A 24,766-nucleotide genomic window follows, 5' to 3' on the forward strand; every position below is an offset into this window, starting at 1 on the left:
AGCAGAGATCCTTATTATGGTCAGGTCACTTATGCCTGCCTGGCTGAGACCAAAGTGAGAGCAGGGAAAGGGAGGAGCCGCCCAGGGACGCAGGCAGGCTCTGGTGTCGTGGCCGGGCAGTGACCACCAGGGGCCTTTCTCAGGGGCTATGGAAGTGGACTGTAGGAGCATTTGAGCCTTTTTATCACCCTGTCATTACCTAACATGAGTCTCAAGCTTTGGTAAAACTTTGTTCAGGAGCTGGGTGATAAAATCAGGCTGTGCTTCCAGGAATGACAGATGGCTGGGATCCATGTTGAGGAAGCTGTGTCGACACATGGTCACCAGGTGGCCCTCTGGGGTTAAGTTAGAGCAGGGACTCAGCGCAGCAGTGACCAGGACAACCAGATGTAGGGTGAGGTCCTGTGGGGGACATTTCCTGGAGGGGGTAAACCGATACCCAAGGAAACAATAGGAGTCAGGTGGAAGGGGGGGCAGTGTGACAGGCAGGGGCTCCGGCACGTGGAAGCATCTGGAAGGACCTGGAAGGAAGAGTGCATGGTGCATGCTCCCTGTGGAACTGAAGAAGCCCTGATGTCTAGGAGGAGGCAGTGAGGTGAGGGGCACAGCCCCAGCCTGTGGAACAAGCCTTACCTCGGTGTATTTCCTTTTCCACCTGGGAGGGGTCCTGAAGCCGGAGCTCCTTGTCCCGGTAGCTGATCTTCCCCCTCCACTGGGACTCACTCGAGAGCTGCTTTTTCAGCTTCAGCACCAGTGGACACCTGGTGACGATTCCTGAGAGAGAGTTTCCCAGACACTCTAAGTTTCCCTCAAAAAGAAACATAGCAGGTGCCCTTTGCTCTCACCCCTTAGGGCTGCCCCAGTATCCCCAGAGGCCTCATCTGGAATTTCTCTCTCTGTCTGTGACCCAGTCTAAGCCCCTCTCACTATCCTGCTTAGAAATACCTTGGCATTGGCCTCGGGACCTGTGTATGTCTGGGCGGCAGCCCCAGTGGGGAACAGACTGAAGCGTGAAGCGGTGAGATCTGCCCGACAATGATGGCCACCCAGACCTCCCAAGATGCGGGCTGAAGGCAGTGAGAGCCTGGGAGAACCTGGACATCTCAAAGGAGGGGTCCAAGGGAATTCTAAAGGCAAAGCTTGTTGGGGCACCTGGTGGGGAGGAAGGACCCTCACGATTCAGCTGGAGCTCAGAAAGGCTGGAACTGCCCTGAGCTCTTGTGTCCAGAGCCGTGGTGCCTGCAGGCTGTCCTATAAGGGAGGACTGTCCCTCACCCAGCCTGAGGACTCACCCTGGGCCACATGCCCGCCACCAGCACCCAGTCTCTCACCCAGCCACGCCTTTCTCCAAAGTGCTGAACCCAAGACAGAGAGAAGGAGTCCCTGTTCAGGCTCACTCTCAAGCATTTGGTGCCCAGCTAACAGGGACCTGAAAGGAGCCCCTGCCATCAAGGAGCAGGCTGCTGCCGGCAGGAAGCACTGGCCTAGTGCCTGGCATGCAGGCTATTGCTGAGGGTTGCGCAGCCCTCTAGTGTCTCCACACCCTCCTCTGGGCCCGGGAAGCAACTCTGGTGGGGTGTCATCAGTGCCTCCTAGGCCCTGGGTCTGGTTGAGTTGGCCTCATGGGCAGTGCTGACAGGAGACAGGAACGAAGGGAGGCGTCAGGATGGGCTTTGTCTACCGCCACTGAGGGTACTGTTTCTTCTCTGCCTTCCCCCCTCCCTTTATAATTATTTTATTAAATTGTACAATAGCTTTTTTAAAATTTTTTTTAAAAAGAAAATGTGTCTTATCATACAAGATCCTGGTTTCTCAAAACGTTGAGAAAATCCTTCAGAAGGACTTCACATGTCACCTGAAACTTACAAATTTCACACAATCAAAGAAGAAATGTTTCTGCCCTCTTACAAGAACCACCAGGGAGAAACAACAAGGTCCCGGGACCTAGACTGATACAGGGCCAGCGATGGCTATCTTCATGTGCAAGTGGACTGAGGACACGAGGGCAGCACGGGCTGTCCAGGCTCCCCTGCCCAGGCCGTGCACTCTAGACCGAAGCCATCTAGGGTCTGCTGGAGCTGCCTCCTGGGGGCCGTCCCAGCAGCCTGTCTCTGACACCACTGGTACCCCAAGATACTCAGTGGCTCACAGGAGGCTGGTGCTCCCCTGGGGGAAGCTGGCCCCTCCTTGCTTACCGCTGCCTCTGGGAAGGGCCACGCCTGACAGAGCCTCCAGCACGGAGCTCTTGCCCGAGCTCTGGTCCCCGATGACAGCGATGGCGGGCAGGGCCAGGTCCTGCTCCACGCCCAGGGCCCGCAGGGAGTCAATGAGGTCGATGCAGGGGCGCACCTTCTCCTCGTACTGGCTATACAAGCTGGTCTCAGGCGTCTGGAAAAGGTAGAACAGACTTCACATCCTTGACCTCTGATAAGGCTACCACGGATGTGAGGAGTTTGTTTCAGGATTTGGGCTGCAGACAGATGTCAGGGGAGAGAGGTGAATTTAAGTGGGCCTCCAGAACAGGCATGCTGTTCCCATTGAGGCTTTGCTTCTGCTGAAGCGGAGTTATCTGGCTGGGGCCACCCAGCCAGTCAGGTGCCTGACTGAGCAGAAAAAAGGGACCAAGAGGTGGGAATTCCCAGCCAGAGGTGGGATAGGAGTGGGGCCCTAGAGCTGCAGAGCTGGGGAGGGCGGACAGGAGTGACAGTGGCAGCAGTATCTGAAGGGAAATGCTCCTGGAAGCAGATCCCCGCACACACAACAGAAACCCTCAGACTCACGTCGTGGAAGGTCATTGCTGCCCCAGAGACGGGGTATGTCCCTGGTGTTTGCTGGACATGCCCAGGAAAGCTGAAGAACTGTGATGTTGGAGGTGGTGGATTTGCCAACAGCAACTCGTTGTCCCTCCTTTGGCTGGTAGCTAGAATGTGTCCTTCTGGAATGTCCTGTCTCACCTTTGTCTTCTGTTGGCCTCTGTTTTCTCCTGGGTTTAATGTCACCGAGTTGAGGTTCTTGGTAAGGTTAACTGAGTCTGTCTCCCTCACTGCCCAGTTGAAGGGAACCTCCATTTGTACTCCTCGTGGTAAAAATGGTGGGGGCTTTCTCGAGGGGAAACTCATTTCTTTTTTTGGATAATGCTGGTCGGGAAACGGGTTGTGCACCTGCTGTGGCCCACCCTTGTTGGCTTTCGGCATGAGCTGACAACCAGTTGGAGCCAGTGGGCACGTTCCTCGTTGCTCAGCACCTACAGTCTTCTTGATGAGCTCTGCAGAGACACAGGACAGGAGAATGGCTGAACGTCACCAAGTAGTCCTCCCCCAGGCTGCACCGTGCCAGCCCCAGCTCACGCAGCCCCAGGACAGTCCACCCTGTGCACACGAACATGGGGGAGGCCAGGGTTTCAGCACAGGTCCCCTGTCCGCAGGAGGGGAACAGGCACAGGGAACAAGTGGGGTCACCATGCCACTCAGGGCATGGGGACAATGGGCAGTGGGCTCCTCGTTTCCATGGGATAGTGTGAATTTTCCTGTCACTCTGAGACACCTACGGCTCAGGAACAAACAGGACACAGTGAGGAGTGGAGAGAAGGGAGGTAACATCTCTCAGGCCTTCGGGAAGACAGCCTGTCCCTAGCCACTGTTCTGCTCCCCGGACTCAGTCAGACTGCTGAGGATCCTGGGGGAGTGAGTGTTGGGTCTCCTGCTTATCACGTCTGGGGCCTGTCATCAGATAAAGGCAGCACTGTTAGAAACCTCTGGCTGTGCGGAGGCTGGCTTCACTCAATTTCATTTTGACAACTGTCCTCTGTGAAAGCTGCTCACTTGCATTTTCCAGATCAGAAAACTGAGGTACAGGAAGGTCCAGCTGCTGGTTAAGTTAGGACTCCGACCTAACTCATGTCGGCTCGTGTCGCTCATGTGGGCGACGGTCCACATGAACCCTGTCCCCACGGCCATGTGCACAGCCCTCCTGTCTAGGCATGGACAGATGCAGTAGCTTGAATCGGGTCTCCTCTACCCCTCCCACACTCATGTCTACCCGAATTGTGAATGTGATCTTATTTAGAAAAAGAGCATTTGCATATGTAATTAAGGCAAGGATTTGGAGGTAACTATGGGCCCTAAGTCCAAGAAGAGGCAAGCAAAGGGAGATCTGAGACACTAAAACTCACAGGGGAAGGGGTGATGTGAAGACAGAGGCAGACTGGAATGATGTGGCCCCAGCCTCAAGAATACCAAAGAGCCACCAGAAGTTAGGAGACAGCTGTGAGACCATCCTTCCTTAGGGCCTGCAGAAGAAGCCACCCCTGCCAGCTCCTTGCTCTGAAACTTCTGGCCTCCAGATTGGGAGACTGTACATTTCTGTCATCTAAGCCTGCAGGTCTGAGTCATTCGCTGTGGCAGCCTCAGCACACTAACACAGTGGGAGGGGTGAGAGTCTCCCCGCAGTGGCCTGGGGAACGTCCCAGGGTGCCCCTTGCCCATCTGTGATCCCGCAGCCAGGCCCGCCCCTCTCCCTCCCAGCGCTGTGCAGAGGTGTGCGCACTTGCCTGCCTGTGCCCGATCCCCTCAGGTCATGACCCGCTCTAAACATTTCTGTGACCATTTTTTTCAAAATAAAGCCCCTCAAAAGAGTGGCCCCAGTTGACATTTTGGTATTTTGAGCATCTCATCTCTGAATGCTGGGCCAAAGTTTTCCCTTTGCTCAAAACAGATGTGCACATTCACAGCCCTGTGTGTGGTGTGTGGTATGGTCTACTTGAGAAAAATGAGACATGGTTTGTTTGTTCATTCAAGAAATACTCATTAAGCACAATTCTGGGCTGAGTTGAGTCCCATGGCCACCAAGTTTAGAAGTTGAAGTCCTAACTCCCAGGACCTCAAACTGGGACTTTATTGGAACTGGGGCCTTTAAAGGGATGAAAAAGGTAAAAAAAAAAAAAAAATGAGGCCTTTAGCATGGGCCCTGATCTCATATGATTGGTGTCCTTATGAGAAGAGGAGTTTAGGACACAGAGAGGGAGAAGACAGCCATCTACACACCAAGCAAAGAGGCCTCAGAGGAAGCAATCCTGCTGACACCTTGATCTCAGACTTCTGGTCTCCAGACTGTGAGGAAATAAATGTCCCTTGTTCAAGCTGCCCCGCCTGTCACATTAGGTGATGACAACCTTCAGAAACAAATATAGAGAGACCTAGTATGTGTAAGGCACCCTCTGGCATGGGGTGGTGGTAACCAAGCCTCATAATGTCCTGCTTCTGAAGTACATATATTCTAGCAAGGAGGCCCTCAAATAAGTAAGTCAACCAATGCTCAACCATAACATCACTCCAGGTGGTGATGGAGTGTCCATGAGAAAGACAGAGTGGGTTAGATGTACTGGATTTGGTGTTATGTTCCCTGATCAAGTCTGGGGAGGGTTATTTGAGGCTGTGCTAATGAATGGAAAATGGAAGGAGCCGAGGAGCAAGCCTTTGATGACCTGCGGAGGGGCTTCCCTGGCAGAGGCTGGGAGCGTCCAGGGACCTAGAGCACCACACTATGCTTTTTGGGGAGGATGTGGGTTGCGGATGTGTCTCCATGTGGAACTCTCATTTGACAGAGGTAGAACAAGCCTCAGTTTATATTTTGTACCCTTCTTTGAAGATGTGTCATGGCCCTTCAAAGTCATGGGAGCACCACAATTCAGCCGACACAGGTTTTTTACCTTTTGTTGTATGAGCGTCACGGATTAAAGCAGGTGTGGTTTTACTTTCCAGCTCACACCTCCCAAGGCGGTCTGTGTGGCCGCCTTGCCCACGATAGCCCGAATAAACTCTGCCCTTGGCACTGTCCTCACCCAGTGCATTTGTTCACTGGGGCAGCCATTACAAAGTGCATGGACTGGGGGCTTAAACAAGAGAAATGTTTTCTCTCCCAGTTCTGGAGGCTGAAAATCCACGACTGAAGATTAAGCATGGCTGGTTCCTTCTGAGGCTTGAGGGAGAATCTGTCCAGGCTCTGTCCTAGGCTTGTTGGTGGCCTTCTTCTCCCTGTGTCTTTTTATTATTATTATTAAGTGAGAAGGTGAGAGAAGGGGAAGCAGAGAGAGAAACTCCCGCAAGTGCCCCGACTGGGATTCACCTGGCAAGCCTCTGTCCATCTGCGGCCACTGCTCTGTTGCTTGGCAACTGAGCTATTTTAGTGCCTGACGTGAGGCCATGGAGCAATCTTCAGAGCTTAGGGCCAACTTGCTCGAACCATTTGAGCCATAGCTGCAGGAGAGGAAGAGAAAGGGAGAGAGAGAGAGAGAAGGGTATGGAGAAGCAGATGATTGGTTCTCTTGTGTGCCCTGACTGGGAATCGAACCGAGAACTTCCACAAACTTGGCTGATGCTCTATGGCTGAGCAAACCTGCCAAGGCCCCCTGTGTCTTTATGTTGTCTCCAGGAGGGTTCAGGCAGAAGTCCCAAGGGCCCAGCACATGCTTAGGCCCTCCAAGGGCCCAAGACAGTGGTACATGCTCACCTTCATGACGTTATCCTGAATTTTATATAAGACACGCAGGGGAGCTCAGACAAATGAAGCACTGGGACCCCGTCCCCCATTGGAAGGCCATGGACTTGGGATGCCAAAGAACATCACGTCACTTTGATAGTGAGGAAACAGAAAAGCCATTCACATTTTGGAACTGCATGGCAGAGCGCCCTTAGTGATGAAATGCGGGCTGGAAGACCAGCCTCTCCGTCTGAGCTTCTGCCTCAGGATTGGTTTTAACTCTTTGCGCTTCGAGCTTCCCACAGGCTTCACTGAGCTGCCAAGGAGTCTTGATAAGTCTGAGGCCTGAACCCCAGCACCCTGCATCCATCCCCAGGCCTGGCCCGGCCTCTTGGATGCACTCAGGCCCTGGGTGTGCTGAGGAGGCCACAGCCTCAAAGAAGAGAGAACTGCCATCAAGTAATCTCCTCCCTTGGTCTGGCCCCTGGTGCTACATCTGTAGGTTCTCTCGAGAGGCCTGTAGGGATATTTGCCTCCTTTTCTACTAAATGGGAATTAGCTCCTCCTAAAAGCAGAATTCAACAACAAAAATCTGGATCTCTTGAAATTTCATCATTTCCAGGAATGAGAAAGAAAGGTGTGATTACTCATGGACCCAAGTCTAAACCTATCCTCCGCTTAACTTTATGGTTCTTTGCAAAGGGCAGGGAAATAGCTCATTGACTGACCATCCTGTCCAATCAGCCAGAATGGGTCACATGTCATGGGTGACCATGTGGCCTGGGTTTCTTCTTGCTGGTGTCATGACCTGAAGAAACCACCACAGCATCTGGAGAAAAATTTCCCAAATAAGGCTAAGGATTGTTGGCAAAGACCAGAAGCTGGACAAAACAAGGAAGGACTCTATGAAGAGTTGCGGAAGGAACCAAACCAGCCAAAACTTTGACCTCAGATGTCCAGCCTCTAGAGCTGGGAGAGAATAAGTATCCATTGTGCAAGCCCCCGAGTTTATGGCACTTTGTCATGGCAATGCCAGGACACTAATTTGCTGTGGTTTGTATCTAATCTGTCCCCCTCAAATGCCACTGTTTGCTAAGAAGGCTTGGCTGATGCCTTCTTATAAATAAAGATGCCCGTCTCTAAATAAAAATTTGAAAGCATAACAATTTAACACTACCTGCTACAACAGCAAACGTTAGAAATCAGTGCCTTGTCCCCTCGGGAAAGCAAGTTTTCCAGCACAACTGAGGGTGGCCCTGTGCCACCAGCACCACAAGGGCACTTAAAGCTCTGAGCCCAGGCTATAGGGCTCCAATTCTGAGACCAATTCCCATGTGTTTTTCCCCCACCACACCTAGCAATTAACTCAATTTTGACCCTGTCTACCTGGAGAGAACATCAGATTCCACAAAACTGCTCCTGCCCACACCCCCATCTGACACCCTTCAGATGCCAAGGGCAAGTCTAGGTTGTCACCTGTGTTTCTGACCAACTGACTATAGATCAGAGGTTCTAACTGTAAGGTGGTCAGCAATGAGAGATGGTCACTTGAGGAACCCAGAGCTGGGAACTTTGGCTGGAGCCACCCACATCCATGCATATGCCAAAAGAAACTTTCCAGGAGTCCTTTGGAAAAGAATGACCATCTGCCAGCCAGTGAGATTTCACCACATCACATTAACTCAACCACCCTAGAGAAGAGACTCTTTAAATATCCCCCACGCAGATCATCCCATGCGACTTCCCTGGCCTCTGCCCCTGGAACCAGGTAATATCATCTGGGAAGTGCTCTGTACTAAATAAAGCTTTTGCTTATCCACACTTTGTGGCTATGCCCTGCCTTCTTCCTCAGTGGGGAAAAATACCTTACATTTGGTGCCAAAACCTGGGAGGAGTTAGAAGTCTGCAAGGACTGCTCCTCCTCCCTTCCCATCTGAGAAATAACCAGGTTCTCTGACTTTCCACCCACTTCAGCGCACGGTGCGGTAAGTCCCCTGCCTCCAGCCTCCCCTCAGTTCTTTTTGCCAAGAATCCCTGTCTGAAACCGCAGCTGCATCAGGGACTTCTTTTCCGTTCCAAGTGTGTGTGTGCCTGTGGAGATATCCAGAGCACATCCACTTTACCTATCCGTTCGGTGGCAGAGCTTGAGTTGTGGGATGCCAATGCTCAACTCTGACCACTCCGAGAACTGAGGATGGCCATAGAGGCACAGGAATCTAAACCTAATCCAAAAACACTCCCGGAGTTGCCTTATCTGAAATCTCTCCCTCCTTAAAGAAGGAGAAATTGTTGTTCTTCTCCGCTGTGGCCAGGCCACAGAACCCACTGGATAATCGAACCAGGTAGCCTCCTGAAGGGACTTTCAGTTTTAACACCCTCACCAATTTATCTATCGCTAAAAGACCTGGGAACTGGTTGGAGATCCTTTACATTCAGGGCCTCTAGTATTAGCACTCCTGTCCTAATCTCTGTGCTGCCTGTTCTATGTGCAGGCCCTTTTTGGCCAGAGAAACCTCACCTAAGCCCTCCGCTACTAATCTTTCCTCCTTCACCAACTCCCAACTCTCTCCCCTTTCTACCTGACCCCTGGGGGCACCCCTCTCTTGGGACCCCTCTCTGGTCCCTCTGCGGACTTCTTTCACTTGAGTCTCTTCCCTCCAAGAGCCCCCTCCCCTCCCTTCACAGGATCCTGTTTCTCATTTACCTGCAAATACCAGTCTCTCTTTCTCCTCCCCTGCTGGCCAGGGGCCCCTCCCTTCTCCACTGTGTTCTTAAGCCCCTCCTCCATCAGGCCATTCTCAGCCTGCCATTGGCCCTTACACTGGTTTGCAGGACACCCAACCCTAATCTTCTTACAAGAAGGCCTAGCCCTGTCCTGCCTCTGGTTCTGACGTTTCTGGCTGAATCTGGGTGCCGGGCTCCCCAGGAGCCCCCCTCCTCTTATTCTCACCCCCAGACCCCTATCTGAGACCTATGAACATGGCATTTAAGGTTTTTAAAAACGTCAAGTCTGTTTGCCAGGCCTGCATGCAGCAGAAGGTAATGCTCCAAACCCAGGCTCTTGTGGCAGCCCTGAGGCTGGCAGAGCAACAGGGGCAAGGCACAGGAGGTGCCCAACCCAAGTCCAGGCCGCAAAGAGGATCCCACCAGGAGCTTGCTTTAAGTGTGGCAAGGAGGGTCATTGGTCCTGGCAGTGCCCCTGCCGAGGCCACCTATTGAACCCCTGCCCTGACTGCAAGCAGCCCAGTCACTGGCAGAGCGATTGCCCCTTTTGGGCAACAGGTTTTCCTCAACACCTCTATGTGGAGGACAAGCCACCCAAATGGGAGGCCAATCCAGCCAGGTGGCCCACCGCTTGAACTCCTAGGCCTCGTGGACGACTGACATGGCCTGGACTTGGAGACCCACATTACCCTCACCAAACCACGAGTAATGCTACAGACAACCAGTAAGTCCATCTCATTTCTTGTGGACATGGAGGCTACCTTCTCTGCTTTTCCATCACACTCTGAACCTCTAGTTCCCTCATAGGTCTCAGTTATGGAAGTGTATGGGACCCCTTCTTTTCCCCATCATACGCCACTTCTGACATGCAGTTTTGCCTCAAGTTTGCCCCCATGCAGGACTGCTGGCAGTCAGAACCACTGGGCCCTACCCGTCTCTGGCTCACCAAAAGGTTGGGCCCTGCAGACCCTTGTGTTGCTCCTGTCCCTCCCACCAGGAACCTGCCGCCAGAGTGAGCTGAAACAGGGAGCAATGCTGTTCAGTAAGACTGGCCTGATGGAAGAAGCTTCAATCTCCTCAACTGTCTGTGAGAAAAATTAAGCAAGAATCTCTCCTCCTACAACCCGCTTAACTCCTGATGGCAGCCACCCATTCTTACCTGGGCTGCCCCTATCCTAAATCTTCTTCTAATTGTCAGAGTATAACTCATATTTGCTCCTCTTTTTTGAAAATTCTTACAGAACCGTATCCATGAAATTTCTCCACTCACAGCCAAACGGATGTTCCTTCTAACACCCCTCAAAGCCACCACCTGACAATCTCCCCCTCCCCACGATGCCCCTAATCAGCAGGAAGTAGCCAGATAAATAAGCGACGCCCCTAATTAACACAAATGTAAGGTGGTCAGCAATGGAGGAAGGTCACATGAGGAACCCAGACTTGGGAACTTTGGCTGGAGCCGCCCACATCCATGAGTGCCAAAAGAAACTTCCCGGGAGTTCTTTGGAAAAGAATGACCATCTGCCAGCCAGTGAGATTTCACCACATCATATTAGCTCGACCACCCTAGAGACCCTTTAAATATCCCCCACGCGGATCACCCCATGTGACTTCCCTGGCCTCTGCCCCAGGGACGAGGGAACATCGTCCTGGAAGCGCTCTACTCAATAAAGCTTCTGCTTATCCACACTTTGTGGCTGCGCCCCTTCCTTCTTCCTCAGTGGCGACCTCAGGGTTCCAGGTCGATGCCTTATACACTACGCCAGCACAGGTCAGACTATACTTCTTGTTATAAATCACAGGATCACACAGGCACCAAGCTCCCATCCCAACCCTGGACCCACTTCCTTCCTAGAATGTGCCCTGTGGGAGCCTGGTGTGGGGGTGTCAGCACCAACACAGGTCTTAGTAAGTGTCACAAAGGCAGCATCAGAAACTTATCTATATGGCTCCTGCATTCTGGCACCAGCCAGGTTTACTAGAAAGTCCTTTGAAAAGTCACACCTGTTCCATTAAGACATCATCAGGCAGCCCTCCTAACCTGGCTCAGCCCTTACCTGTCAGTCTTCAGGACAGAGACCCAGTGAATTACTCTCCCTTCCAGTGCTTCCCTTTTATATGGTGTGTGAAGCGCCCCTCCCTGCTGATCTTCCTTCCCCAGCAGCTAGAGAAATGAAACCAAGTGTCCTGGCCACAGAAATGAAACTGAAGAAATAAACAAGTTCTGGGACGACTCACACATCCCGGATGAACCCTCCCACCACTGAGTGGGGTGGGCAGTAAGCAGAGGGACTAGCCCCACCCTAGGACCTGACGCTGGGGCTCTGGGGTGGGCTCCATAATCTGCATTGCTAACAACTTTTCAGGGAATGCTCCCCTGTTGGGCCACACTTAGAGATGCAGTGACACAAAGCAGCGATGGCCGTGGGACATTTTGCAATTATGCAATTGTCCTATTCTGTGCTGTCCAACGCAAGCCACTGAGACCACACCAATGTGAGACCATCAAGCACTTGAAATGTGGTTAATGCCACCGAGGAACTGAGCGTTTCACTCGGTTTCTTTAGAATTCATTTAAAAAGCCATTGGATGTGTGACTTCCGTTCTGGACCTCACAGGGCACAGGATATTTACTGAAGGACGTGATCTGAAAGTTCTGAGATGTCCTGCTGGCTTCATGCCTGCACCACACCAGGCAGATGTCACCCTCTCTTCCTCTCCCTGTGTTAAGTGATGAATATCCATAGAGGGAAAGTGCTCAGATTCCCTCAGTCCCCCATTTGTGCAGTGCAATGTGGTTCCTCATTAGGGAAGTTTCCCAAGTTTCCCAAGCCCAAAAGAGTACTTGCTCCACTTGGGGCAGGAAAAGGGTGGGGCTGGGCTGAACTCCAGGCTCCAAGGCAGAAACTCCAACTCTAACTCTGACCATAACTCTACCCTTAGCCTGCCTGATCTCTGTGCTTCAGTTATTTCACTTGCCTAAAGGCAGGCTTCCCACAGGCTTTCCCTGCCCTGTGATGGGAGTGGAGACCCAGGCATTCCCACCACCAGAGCAATGTCCAAACTCAGAAGATGCCCCAGGATGCTGAGGCTGGTGCAGGAGGGAGGAAGCAGGCATCAATCTTGTTTCCACTCCCATTGTCCTCTCCAAAACAAATTAAGACAAAATAAATTTGAGTATCTCTGCACTCATTCATTTTACTTACTGCCTTTGTGGGCAAGTTTTCCTTTAAAGAAGATAATCTTGAGGCTTAAAAAAATGTTTTTAAAACCCTGGCTTTACGAAGTCACGGGGAGTCTGCAATGGCTGTCCTGCAGGATCCAATGCTGACCACACCACGCCAGAGTCCCCGCGGGAGCTGCGGACTCAGGGAGGAGCTTGGCAGCCACTTGGCAGTGTGATGACTGTTTCATTCCTGATGTCTTTTCTAACAGGCCCAGAGAGTCAACTGCTCTAGGAAAGACACAAGTGTTAAAAATCCAAACTTTCACTGAGCAAATTTAAAAATCGGATTTCAGGGTTCATGAATGGGGCAGCCCTCTACCTCGAAGACAGAAAGGAGCTCTTGGGAGGCACTGAATGAAAGGTTTGCACAGACACCAGGGGCGGGGGAAGGAAGAGGGAAGTCATGCATCCTTCTCTGGGGGACCAAAGGTGTCTGTTAGGCAGATTATGTAACTACTGTTGATCAGCAAATTCCAGACTGACAGTCAAGACTACATTCTTGGGAAAGAAGTGCAATTAGGTCAGGTGTTAGTGCTTGGTTTGGTGACATGGGCTTAGCACAAGTGACTTCATTTGGGCTTGTTGTTTCTTTTTTTTTCACAGAAGGCACCTTGGTAGCTGGCCAGAGTGATACTAGCTTAGCAAGAACACCTGGGGGGACCCAGAGTCTCCCATCAAAACAGCATTCCCTTGCACGCCCCTCATCCTGATGGCTTCTCTAGGAGGGGCCAGGGTCACCTGCACACTCAAACTGCAGGACGGGGTCCTTGCTGCTGATGGACGATGAAAAGCCCTGGGAAGGAACATCACAGCATAGCAGCACCAAAGTGAGGGGCTGGTTCTCAGGGCACCACGTGTTCACAAAGCCCCAGCCATTTGAACCAGAGTGCACCCAGCCTTGGGCAGGTTTCTCCTTCTGGGTCTGTGTTCTCAGTGGATAAAGGAGACCAGGCAAATGTTTCCCCAGACTGATGAGGTGCAGAGAACCCTGGAGTCCTGCGGACAGGCGAGTGATGTTAACTATGGGTATTCGTTCCAGCTGGGCATAGTAGTGGAGACAGCACTTTGGGGTTCAAGGCCCTTACCCCTCACTTACTGTACCCCATCTTCCCCAATGGGGGTGATGATGGTGACCCCGATTGTCAGAACTGAAAAGTCTTGTCAGCCCTCCTGAATAGTGGCCACCATTGGCCTGGGGGCTGGCAATGCCTATGCCTTCGGGCTAGAGTGACACTGTGGTAAGGTACCAAGAAGCTGCAAAATTAATATTGATATTCTAGGAGGAAAGATCAGGCTTTCCTGTCCCATCCTTCCTTTGGGGAGGGGAGGGAGAAGAATGTAAACGTTTCTGGCTTGCAAGAACAATAGGTCATTTAGTTTTAAATCTAAAATAAAGGTTACCTGAGAAACTTCTCTTTCAATGGGAGACAATTTACATACCACTTTACATTGATTGTAGTTCCTCCCCTTCCTGAAATCTTGAGAGTAAAATAACTCTAAGCTAGTGAGAGAAGATGAACCCTAAAAGATTTGTAAACATCTTTGATTGTGTTACCTTGAAAGTCTTAATGTTTCTGTGTATCACCTAAACAAATGTTGTCAGCATGTGCCATGATGTCATGCTCTCCCCCACCCATGTGTGATCAAGGGTATATAAACAGCCTCTGAAATATTTTTGGGGCTGGCACCTGATTTGAGTCTGCTGCCCCATGTCAGCTATATGCGGCCAGCATATTTAGTAAATCTCCTCCTTTAATAAAACTCTTCAACATTCATCTAAACTTGGTGTCTCTACATAAACCCGATGGAGTGAGGTACGGTGCCTTTCAGAATCTGGGGCACGATACTGTATAACATATGGGGGCTCGTTCAGGATCCGGTGTTTTGCGTCACTGGGTAGAGACATCCTGAGTCAGCTGGTCTCTCCGGGGAGCTGCCCGACCCCCTTGAATCTTGAAGAGAGGCACCACCTGAGACGTTCCAGGGCTCCCATTTTCCTGTGGGTCCAGACAGTTCTCTGGTAGACACCCTCGGTTCCCAAATTCAACAATTTGGACAATTCGGCAGAGAAATCAAGGAGGTAGGTAAAGCAACTCTATGGCTTTACTGAATTATGGCTTTCCTCTGAATTCTTGCTTTTGCTTTTCTGCTTGGGAGCAGTACTGGTCAAATTTATTTGGGACTAAAATGTAGATAAGGTAGATTTGGGGCTTTGCTGAGTTGTGACTCTGCATACGTGGAACTCCGGTGTGTAGGTAGGGCCTTCAGAACTACTTTGCTGTTTGTAACTAGTCTATCTGGATCTGGGACTCTCCAAAGACCGAGATGTTGGTAGGAGGTCTGTTGGTCCTGCCTTAGGATTCTCTAGGATGCATTTACTATGGAAAGTTGTACTCTGGAAAGAGGGCTTCCAGAGATGTCCATTTGTGTTTGCACATTTAGTCATACCCTAGAAAGACAATTAGTGGGAACTGAACTAACCAGGTTATTCAGTTCTGCTGTGGGCTTTCAGAGATGTCTATTTTTGTTTGCACATTTGTACATTTCTCTAGGAAGACAATTAAGGGGACTGAGTAGAGACCCCGAACTTCCGGAAGCAGCTAGTTGTGATATGCTCTCAGAGAAAAACCTGAGTAGGGACACCTTTGTATTTGTTGAGATCTCATTCTTTGCTTTCCTTGTATCTGTCTAGAAATCCCTGGTTTAAAGAAATCTCTGGTGCCATGGCCTGCGTGCACCTGAGAGGCCATGGGGGTGAGCCCTTCTCTCATCTATGAAGCTTTGTCTTTGTTTGTCAAAATATCCGGTATTATTTTAGTTGAAATAAAGTGCATTCATTATTTGTTTGTTTGTGTGAAGTCCTTTGTTTAATGTCTAAATGTGTCTGTTTTAAGGCATGGCTTGAGTTTTTGTGTCAAAAATTGGAAGTTTCTGACTAAAAAGCAATCTTAAATGGTGATTTGTGTATACTGCAGATATTCTTTGTTCCTTCGAGAAATCTCTCAGGACATTTCATGGTTTAGACCCCTCTGCCCTGATCCACTACATATCTTTTCTTGGATTCAGGATCTCTGGCTTCAAAGGGCCCTGTTAGATTTCTCCCCTGAAGAAATTACTCTCTTCTGTTGGTTTCTTCCCTGGTTTTGTGTAATAATTAATACCTCTATAGTCTAACACTTTTTATTCAGTTAATTATCTGTCTTATCTTTCTGTTTTTTATTAGTGCACTAATTTCTGGATTTTCCTGAAGTAGTTTTAATTCTATAATTGGTAGCCTTAGCTATTAAATATGGGAAGAGGGGCTAGTTTACAGAAGACCCCTTTGGGTTATCTTTTAAAGCACTTTCAAGAAGCTTATGGAGACAGCCATGAATACTGAATTAAATGGTCCAAGAAAAGGCTACGCTCTCTCTGTGAATCAGAATGGTCTACTTTCATAATAGGTAGCAGTGACTGGAATTTTTAACCTTGGATAGTAAGGGCAGTTTGGAGCCTCATAACTGAGGATCCAGGCTGTCCAAATCAGTTTCCATACATTGATCAATAGCTAAATTTAACAATGAATCCACCACAATGGCTAAAAGTTTGTTCAATACAAAAATGGAGCTACATCTTCCTAGTTCGGCCAGACTTATATCTAAGACAGAAAGGGGATTTGAGAGAAAGAATTAAAACTCCGCTAGAAAAAGATCAATGTGCATATTACAATAGAGAATATGCCTGGGAAAGTGTTCTCCAGCCTCGGGAAAGGGCTGGCAAGTAAGCAATTTAAATGAAAGAAAAGTAAAAAGCCAAGTGGGGATGCACCATGTGCCGGTGTGCGGAGCGATGGGGTAGTGTTGTGGCCGAGGAGTGGCGAACATAGGCATGTGCCCTCCCCTCCCCACCGTTCTCCAGCCTCAGCCATCATGCTGCACCCAAGCAGAAGGCAAACAGCAAACAGCAAACCAAGCACCAAGAGAGGAGCCTCGCAGCCACCTCTCGGCGCTTGGCCAGGCTAGCGTTCAGCCTGCTGTGTGTGGACGGGGAAAAGGCACTAGAGGAAGGGTGAAGTAACTAGAGAAAATATAGAATAGAAACTAGTTGTAGATATCCATCTACTGACCAAAAGAAGTTTTTTCCATTTGGAAAATACAGAATAGGAATAGTATTAAAATCAGAACTTTGCTTCAGAAAAATCTTAGAGAAAAGAAAAAGAATTTAGAAATTAACAAACCACAGGTGTGGACCTTGCTAGTTAATTATCAGTTTCTTTTTTCTTTTCTTTGTTTTTCATTTTATTTTAGTTTCTTAAATTAAATTGCAGCTCCAGAAGGAGTAAAAGAATCATGAGTAATAGGATTATATAGAATTATTAGAGACAAGCCCTCTGTGGGTTGGAGATGATAGCTTGTTGCCCTCCCCTGGTGTAAAAACTGGAGAAAAATTCCAGCACTCTCCCACAGGGCCGAGCGGGTGTTGGATTCTCTCCAAGTATCTCAATTCCTTCATGTGTCATAATTGTTATCTGATGAGGGAGGCATGGAATTCATGGGGAAGACCCACTGTGTTAACCATAATAGTAAAAATTGTAAAAAGAATTTTCAGGGAATTGCGGGAAAAATTGGAAACTTCATATAGGCTAAAGCAACTCACTGTTGGGAAAGCAATTTTATAAAATTCTATTTTAATTAGCTGCTCAAAGCAAGGCAGTTAGTTACAAGTAATGGATTGCATTATGCCGGACAAACGGCAGAAAAAAAAAAAAATTTAGTATCTCTTTGCCAGCTGGGTAGTTTGTACCAAGAATCCCTTATTGTGTCAAAAGTATTTTCCATGTTAAAATGTATATATTATTTCAAAGGCTTTTGTTAATTCTTTTATTTACTGTTTTATAGCCCTGTGATATTGAAATCTTGGTTTAAATATTAGGAATTATTAATGTCTTTTTATGTAATGTTTAGTTTATTATCATTTTGAAACAATATTGTTCAATGCTAAGTAATATAAGAAAAGGAGTTGTAGCCTGGAATCCTGCAAATCTATTTTTATCATGTTATTTGTTTAAAATTTCTTTTGAATGTTAATGTACTAAGTTATTCAGCAGTGGAGAGACTCTGGAATCCTAGAGGAAACACCAAACTTGTTCCTCCTGCAAGCTTTAACCCTCTTTTATTTGATCCAGCTAATAACACTGTTTTTGTCTTTTTCCAAGAGTTTATATAGACAGAAAAGGGCCCTCAAGCCCCTCAGCGAGATCTTCTGAACATGGCTTTTAAGGTCTATAATGACCAAGTAAGGAACAGAAAAGGCAAATAGAGCCCAAAAGAGATCAGGAAAATAAAATACTAGCTTTTGGCATACACCCTTAAAGGTTCCAGCGCCCCAAAGGGGCTTCATAGGATTCCGTCAAGGCCCTGCTTCAAGAGTGGAAAAGAAGGTCATTGAGCTGAGACCTGCCAGGCTTCTCGGCCCCCACCAGGGAACATGTCTTTGCTGTGGGAAAAAGGGACACGAGAAGGTAAGCTGCCCCCTTGCTCCACAGAGGGAGGGTTCAGTCTCTTCCAACCCTAATCCAGCTATCTGTGACCTGACCTTGCCCAGCCTGCTGAAACTTGCCACTGAAGGTTAAAGGTGTCCAGGGCCATTGGCCCCATCTCACGTCACTGTTTACGAGCCTAAGGTATTTCTTCCAAGTAGCAGGTAAACTTATCTCATTTCTTGTAAACACAAGGCCATTTACTATGCCTTGCTTAATATTCGAGTTTTATTTATGCCTCATAGATCTCTACTGTGGGTATTGACAGCCTTATTTCTGTTGCTTTGTTTAATGTATAGTGTCTACTTTATTTCTCTTGTCTCAATGCCCCCATGCCTATTTTAGGCTGGGACCTGCTCCTAATTCCAGTTAAAAGCAGTAATCATTAAGACTTGGACTCTAGATAGAGTATGGAATGTGACCACAACTCCAGTGCCTTGTGGACTTTTCCTGAATATATGTGACTCCTACTCTTTGAGACATTTCTCAGACTGAAGTAAGAATGGATTTCATTTGCAAATAATATAAAGCAATAATAGTGTCAACAAAGACTTAGTGAAATTACATTGACATGTTAAGGACATTTAAGATTGTAAGAATTTTATTTTGAATCCTGTTAATATTAGTTAAAACTTTGTTTAATAATCTAGTTGGCTTTAGTCATTTTATTGTATTAGGACACTTGTTATAGTATTTGTTAACATTAGTTGTTTGAATCTTATTATTTATTATATATTTTTCCAGTCTGCCTAAAATCAGAACATAGGAATTAGGAATTCAAATGAATAGAAAGATGCCACCCAAAACCAGTGGGGTTTTGGAACCCTTATTGCCAAAGATTTATTTAAAACCAATTAGAAAAAGATTTTGCCAACAGGAAAGGGTTAGAGAAGTCAGACTTAGAATCTATTACAGAAGGCATAATATCTGAGTATTTAGTTTGTATCCAAGTGAATATTAAACAAAATAAGGAAATTATAAAAAGAAACAGAGAGAGAAGGGAATTTTCCCAGGTAAACATTTAGAAATAGACTTTAATAATAATTAATGAGTAAATAGAAGCTTTCCCTTCTAGAAATAGGCCACAGTGACAGTTGTTAGGAAGTTACTATATAGAATTCTTTCCAGGTTTAGCTTGCCCATTCTAGTGCTGGACCTGCATTTGTGTCCACTGTCTCAAAGCTAGTAGGAAAGGAATCCAATATTAATTAGAAACTAATTTGAAGTTACATTGTGCCCACAGGCACGAAAAGGTTCAGGACAAGTAAAATGCATGAATCAAATCATAAAGGAAACATAACCAACCCTTCCTTAAGTACTTGCAGGGTTTGCAGGTTACTCAGCAAACTGTTCAAAAGACTGTCTGAGAGGTGCTTCCAACATTACCAGGAGATCCAATACATCATCCAAGGACTGACTCTCACATGGATGGGTCCACACACCATAATCCTGACAACTCCCACTGCTGCCAAGGTAGAAGGATAGCATGCCCTACTCCATCCACAAACTGGAAGCTGATTGGTCTATGTACAGCAAATGCATGGAGAAACTCACTAAAAATTTCCTTTTAAATCAGACTTTGGGGAAAAGTAAAACTAGAATAAAAAGAAAGCCAACTTAATTGTCACTAAAAGTTAAAAGTTTTAAAATTAGGAGTTCTAACTAAAAGTAAAATTGTTAAAAAAGCCAATTCGTTTTATGTAAGTTACAAAAAGGTTTGTGTAATTTATAGGAAATTAATCAGTAATATTTGTTTTTTTATGAACTGTATTTCTATTAATACTGTCTGTTAAATATCTATTACATGTTATAAGTTAATATTCTTACAAAACAGCCTTATGCTCTTCAGTAAATTAAGTCAAGGATTTGACTTAGAAAATAAAACTAGTGGAGATTGTTGTAAGGTACCAAAAAGCTGCAAAATTAATATTGATATTCTAGGAGAAAAGGTCAGGCTTTCCTGTTCCATCCTTCCCTTGGGAAGGGGAGGGAGAAGAATGTAGAAGTTTCTGGCTTGCAAGAACAATGGGTCATTTAGTTTTAAATCTAAAATAAAGGTTAACCGAAAAACTTCTTTTTCAATGGGAGACAGAATTTACATACCACTTTACATTGATTGTAGTTCCTCCCCCTTCCTGAAATCTTGAGAGTAAAATAACTCTAAGCTAGTGAGAGAAGATGAACCCTAAAAGATTTGTAAACATCTTTGATTGTGTTACCTTGAAAGTCTTTTTTTTAATTAAATTTAATGCAGTGACATTGATAAATCAGGGTACATATGTTGAGAGAAAATATCTCTAGATTATTTTGACATTTGATTATGCTGTATACTCCTCCCCCAAAGTTAAATTGTCTTCTGTCACCTTCTATCTGGTTTTCTTTGTGCCCCTCCCCTCCCCTAACCCCTCTCTCCTTCTTCACCCCATCCCCCCTCCCCCAAACCCCCGCTCCTGTTGCCATCACATTCTTGTTCATGTCTCTGAGTCTCATTTTTATGTCCCTTCTATGTATGGATTCATCTTAGTTTTTTTTCTGATTTCCTTATTTCACTCCGTATAATGTTGTCAAGGTCCATCCATGTTATTGTAAATGATCCGATGTCATCATTTCTTATGGCTGAGTAGTATTCCATAGTATATATGTACCAAAGCTTTTTAATCCACTCGTCCTCTGACGGACACTTGGGCTGTTTCCAGATCTTCGCTATTGTGAACAATGCTGCCACAAACATGCAGGTGCATTTCTCCTCTTCGAGCCGTTCTATGGTGTCCTTGGGGTATATTCCTAAAAGTGGGATAGCTGGGTCAAAAGGCAGTTTGATTTTCAGTTTTTTGAGGATTCTCCACACTGTTTTCCACAGTGGCTGCACCAGTCTGCATTCCCACCAGCAGTGCAGGAGGGTTCCCTTTTCTCCACATCCTCGCCAGCACTTATTCTGTGTTGTTTTGTTGATAAGCGCCATTCTGACTGGTGTGAGGTGATATCTCATTGTGGTTTTAATTTGCATTTCTCTAATGATTAGTGATGTTGAGCATTTTTTCATATGCTTATTGGCCATCTGTATGTCCTCTTTGGAGAAGTGTCTATTCATCTCTTTTGCCCATTTTTGGATTGGGTTGTTTGTCTTTCTGGTGTTGAGTTTTACAAGTTCTTTATAAATTTTGGTTATTAACCCCTTATCAGACATATTGTCAAATATGTTCTCCCATTGTGTAGTTTGTCTTTTTATTCTGTTCTTGTTGTCTTTAGCTGTGCGAAAGCTTTTTAGTTTGATATAGTCCCATTTGTTTATCCTGTCTTTTATTTCACTTCCCCGTGGAGATAAATCAGCAAATATATTGCTCCGAGAGATGTCCGAGAGCTTACTGCCTATGTTTTCTTCTAAGATGCTTATGGTTTCACAGCCTACATTCAAGTCTTTTATCCATTTTGAGTTTATTTTTGTGAGTGGTGTAAGCTGGTGATCTAGTTTCATTTTTTTGCAGGTAGCTGTCCAATTTTCCCAACACCATTTGTTAAAGAGGCTGTCTTTACTCCATTGTATTTCCTTACCTCCTTTGTCAAATATCAGTTGTCCATAGAACTGTGGGTTCTCTGTTCTGTTCCATTGATCTATATACCTGTTCTTATGCCAGTACCAGGCTGTTTTGAGTACAACGGTCTTGTAGTATAACTTGATATCAGGAAGTGTGATACCTACCACTTTATTCTTCTTTTTCAAGATTGCTGAGGCTATTCGTGTCCTCTTTTGGTTCCATATAAATTTTTGGAATATGTGTTCTATATCTTTGAAGTATGTCATTGGTATTTTAATTGGTATTGCATTGAATTTATAGATTGCTTTGGGTAATATAGACATTTAATGATGTTTATTCTTCCTAACCATGAGCACGGTATATGCTTCCACTTGTTTGTATCTTCCTTGATTTCTTTTATCAATGTTTTGTAATTTTCCGAGTACAAGTCTTTAGTCTCCTTGGTTAAGTTTACTCCTAGGTACTTTATTTTTTTGGTTGTAATTGTGAAGGGGATTGTTTCCTTAATTTCTCTTTCTGACTGTTCATTGTTGGTGTATAAAAATGCTTCTGATTTCTGAGTATTGATTTTATATCCTGCCACTTTGCTGAATTTAGTTATCAGGTCCAGTAGTTTTTTGACTGAGACTTTAGGGTTTTCTATATACAATATCATATCATCTGCAAATAATGATAGTTTTACTTCTTCTTTTCCAACTTGAATGCCTTTTATTTCTTCTTCTTGTCTGATTGCTGTGGCTAGGACTTCCAGGACTATGTCTAATAGGAGTGGTGAAAGGGGGCACCCCTGCCTTGTTCCTGATCTTAAGGGTATTGCTTTTAATTTTTCCCATTGAGTATGATGTTGGCTGTGGGTTTCTCATAGATGGCTTTTATCATGTTGAGGTATGTTCCCTATATTCCCACTTTGCTGAGAGTTTTGATCATGAATGGGTGCTGGATTTTATCAAATGCTTTTTCTGCATCTATTGAAATTATCATATGGTTTTTCTCCTTCTCTTTTTTTATGTGATGAATCACATTGATTGATTTACAAATATTGTACCAGCCTTGCCTCCCCAGAATAAATCCCACTTGATCATGGTGTATGATTTTTTCCATATATTGTTGGATTCGGTTTGCTAATATTTTGTTGAGGATTTTAGCATCTATATTCATCAGAGATATTGGCCTATAATTTTCTTTCTTTGTGTTGTCTTTGCCTGGTTTTGGAATCAGAATTATGCTTGCCTCATAAAAGGAGCTTGGAAGTTTTCCTTCCTCTTGAATTTTTTAAAATAGTTTGAGAAGGATAGGAGTTAGTTCTTCTTTGAATATTTGGTAGAATTCACTTGTGAAGCCATCGGGCCCAGGACTTTTCTTTGTTGGGAGTTTTTTGATAACTGTTTCGATCTCATTTGTTGTAATCGGTCTGTTTAGGTTTTCTGATTCTTCCAGATTGATTTTTGGAAGATTGTATGTTTCAAGGAATTTGTCCATTTCATCTAGGTTGTCTAGTTTTTTGGCATACAGTTCTTCATAGTATTTTCTTATAATATTTTGTATTTCTGTTGTGTCAGTTGTTATTTCTCCTCTCTCATTTCTAATTTTATTTATTTGAGTCCTCTCTCTCTTTTTCTTGGTGAGTCTAGTTAAAGGTTTATCAATCTTGTTTACCTTTTCAAAGAACCAGCTCCTGGTTTCATTGATCCTCTGTATTGTTTCCTTAGCCTCTATGTCATTTATTTCTGCTCTGATCTTTATTATTTCCTTCCTTCTACTACATTTGGGCTTTACTTGCTGTTCTTTTTCTAATTCTTTTAGATGCAGGATTAAGTTGTTTATTTGAGCTTTTTCTAGCTTCTGAAAGTGTGCCTGTAGTGCTATGAACTTCCCTCTCAGCAGAGCTTTTGCTGTGTCTCATAAATTTTGAGTTGTTGTATGCTCATTGTCATTCGTTTCTAGGAATTTTTTTTATTTCTTCTTTGATCTCATTCTTAATCCATTCATTATTTAACACCCTGCTATTTAGTTTCCATGTGTTTGAGAATTTTTGAGCTTTTCTGCTGTGATTCATTTCTAGTTTCATGCCGTTGTGATCGGAGAAAGTGCTTGATATGATTTCAGTCTTCTTAAATTTGTTGAGAGCACTTTTGTGCCCTAACATGTGGTCTATCCTAGAGAATGTACCATGAGCACTTGAAAAGAATGTATATTCTGCTGCTTTAGGGTGAAAGGTTCTGAAGATATCTATTAAATCGAGTTGATCTAGTGTGTCCAATAAGTCTGCTGTTTCTTTGTTAATTTTCTTTCTTGAGGATCTATCTAGTGATGTTAGTGGGGTATTGAAATCCCCTACTATTATAGTATTGCTGTTGATCTCGCCCTTTAAATTCATCAAAGTCTGTTTTATATATTTGGGTGCTCCTATATTAGGTGCATAGATATTTATAATAGTTATATCTTCCTGTTGGATTACTTCCTTTATCATTATGTAGTGGCCTTCTTTATCTCTTACTATATCCTTTGTTTTAAAGTCCAATTTGTCTGATATAAGTATTGCTACCCCAGCTTTTTTTTCATTTCCGTTTGCATGAAATGTTTTTTTCCATCCTTTTACCTTCAATCTATGTGTGTCTTTTGTTCTAAGGTGTGTCTTTTGTAGACAACATATGTATGGGTCCTATTTTCTTATCCACGCAGCTACCCTATGTCTTTTGATTGGATCATTTAATCCATTTAAATTTAAGGTTATTATTGATATGTAGTTGTTTATTGACATTTTCTTCTTTAAAGATGTATTCCTTTTTTTGCTATATTCTTTTCCCACTTTGATCTGTTTACAACAGGCCCCTTAATATTTCCTGCAGCATTGGTTTGGTTGTAATGAATTCCTTGAGTTGTTTTTTGTCTGGGAAGCTTTTTATTTCTCCTTCAATTTTAAACGATAGCCTTGCTGGATAAAGTAGTCTTGGTTGTAGGTTCTTGTTCTGCATTACTTTGAATATTTCTTGCCATTCCCTTCTGGCCTCAAGTGTTTCTGTTGAGAAGTCGGATGTCATCCTTATAGGGGCTCCTTCATAGGTGATAACTTTTTTTTCTCTTGCAGCTTTTAATATTTTCTCTTTATCGCTTAGCTTTGGTATTTTAATTATGATGTGTCTTGGTGTAGGTTTCTTTGGGTTTCTCTTTAATGGAGTCCTCTGTGCTTCTTGGACTTGTGAGAGTTTCTCTTGCATTAATTTAGGGAAATTTTCAGCTATGATATGATTGAACAACATCTCTATTCCTTGTTCCTTTTCTTCT

At 45.4% G+C, this 24,766-nt stretch overlaps 1 protein-coding gene across 1 annotated transcript in view; it reads right to left on the minus strand.

The window, feature by feature from the left end:
- The window catches only part of MX2 (MX dynamin like GTPase 2), a 36,408-nt gene extending 25,018 nt beyond the window's left edge, over window positions 1-11,390 (minus strand). Inside the window, exons 1-4 of the mRNA XM_066259337.1 lie at window positions 11,259-11,390; window positions 2,781-3,265; window positions 2,196-2,388; window positions 634-774 (exon numbers count right to left, since the gene is read on the minus strand). Of these exons, the coding sequence (XP_066115434.1) occupies window positions 634-774; window positions 2,196-2,388; window positions 2,781-3,194 (748 nt within the window). The 5' untranslated portion in view covers window positions 3,195-3,265; window positions 11,259-11,390. The remainder of the gene's footprint in view (window positions 1-633; window positions 775-2,195; window positions 2,389-2,780; window positions 3,266-11,258) is intronic.
- Window positions 11,391-24,766: the final 13,376 nt, after the last annotated feature.

Source organism: Saccopteryx bilineata, chromosome 2 (genome assembly GCF_036850765.1).
Source record: "Saccopteryx bilineata isolate mSacBil1 chromosome 2, mSacBil1_pri_phased_curated, whole genome shotgun sequence".
NCBI classification, from domain to species: Eukaryota; Metazoa; Chordata; class Mammalia; order Chiroptera; family Emballonuridae; genus Saccopteryx; species Saccopteryx bilineata.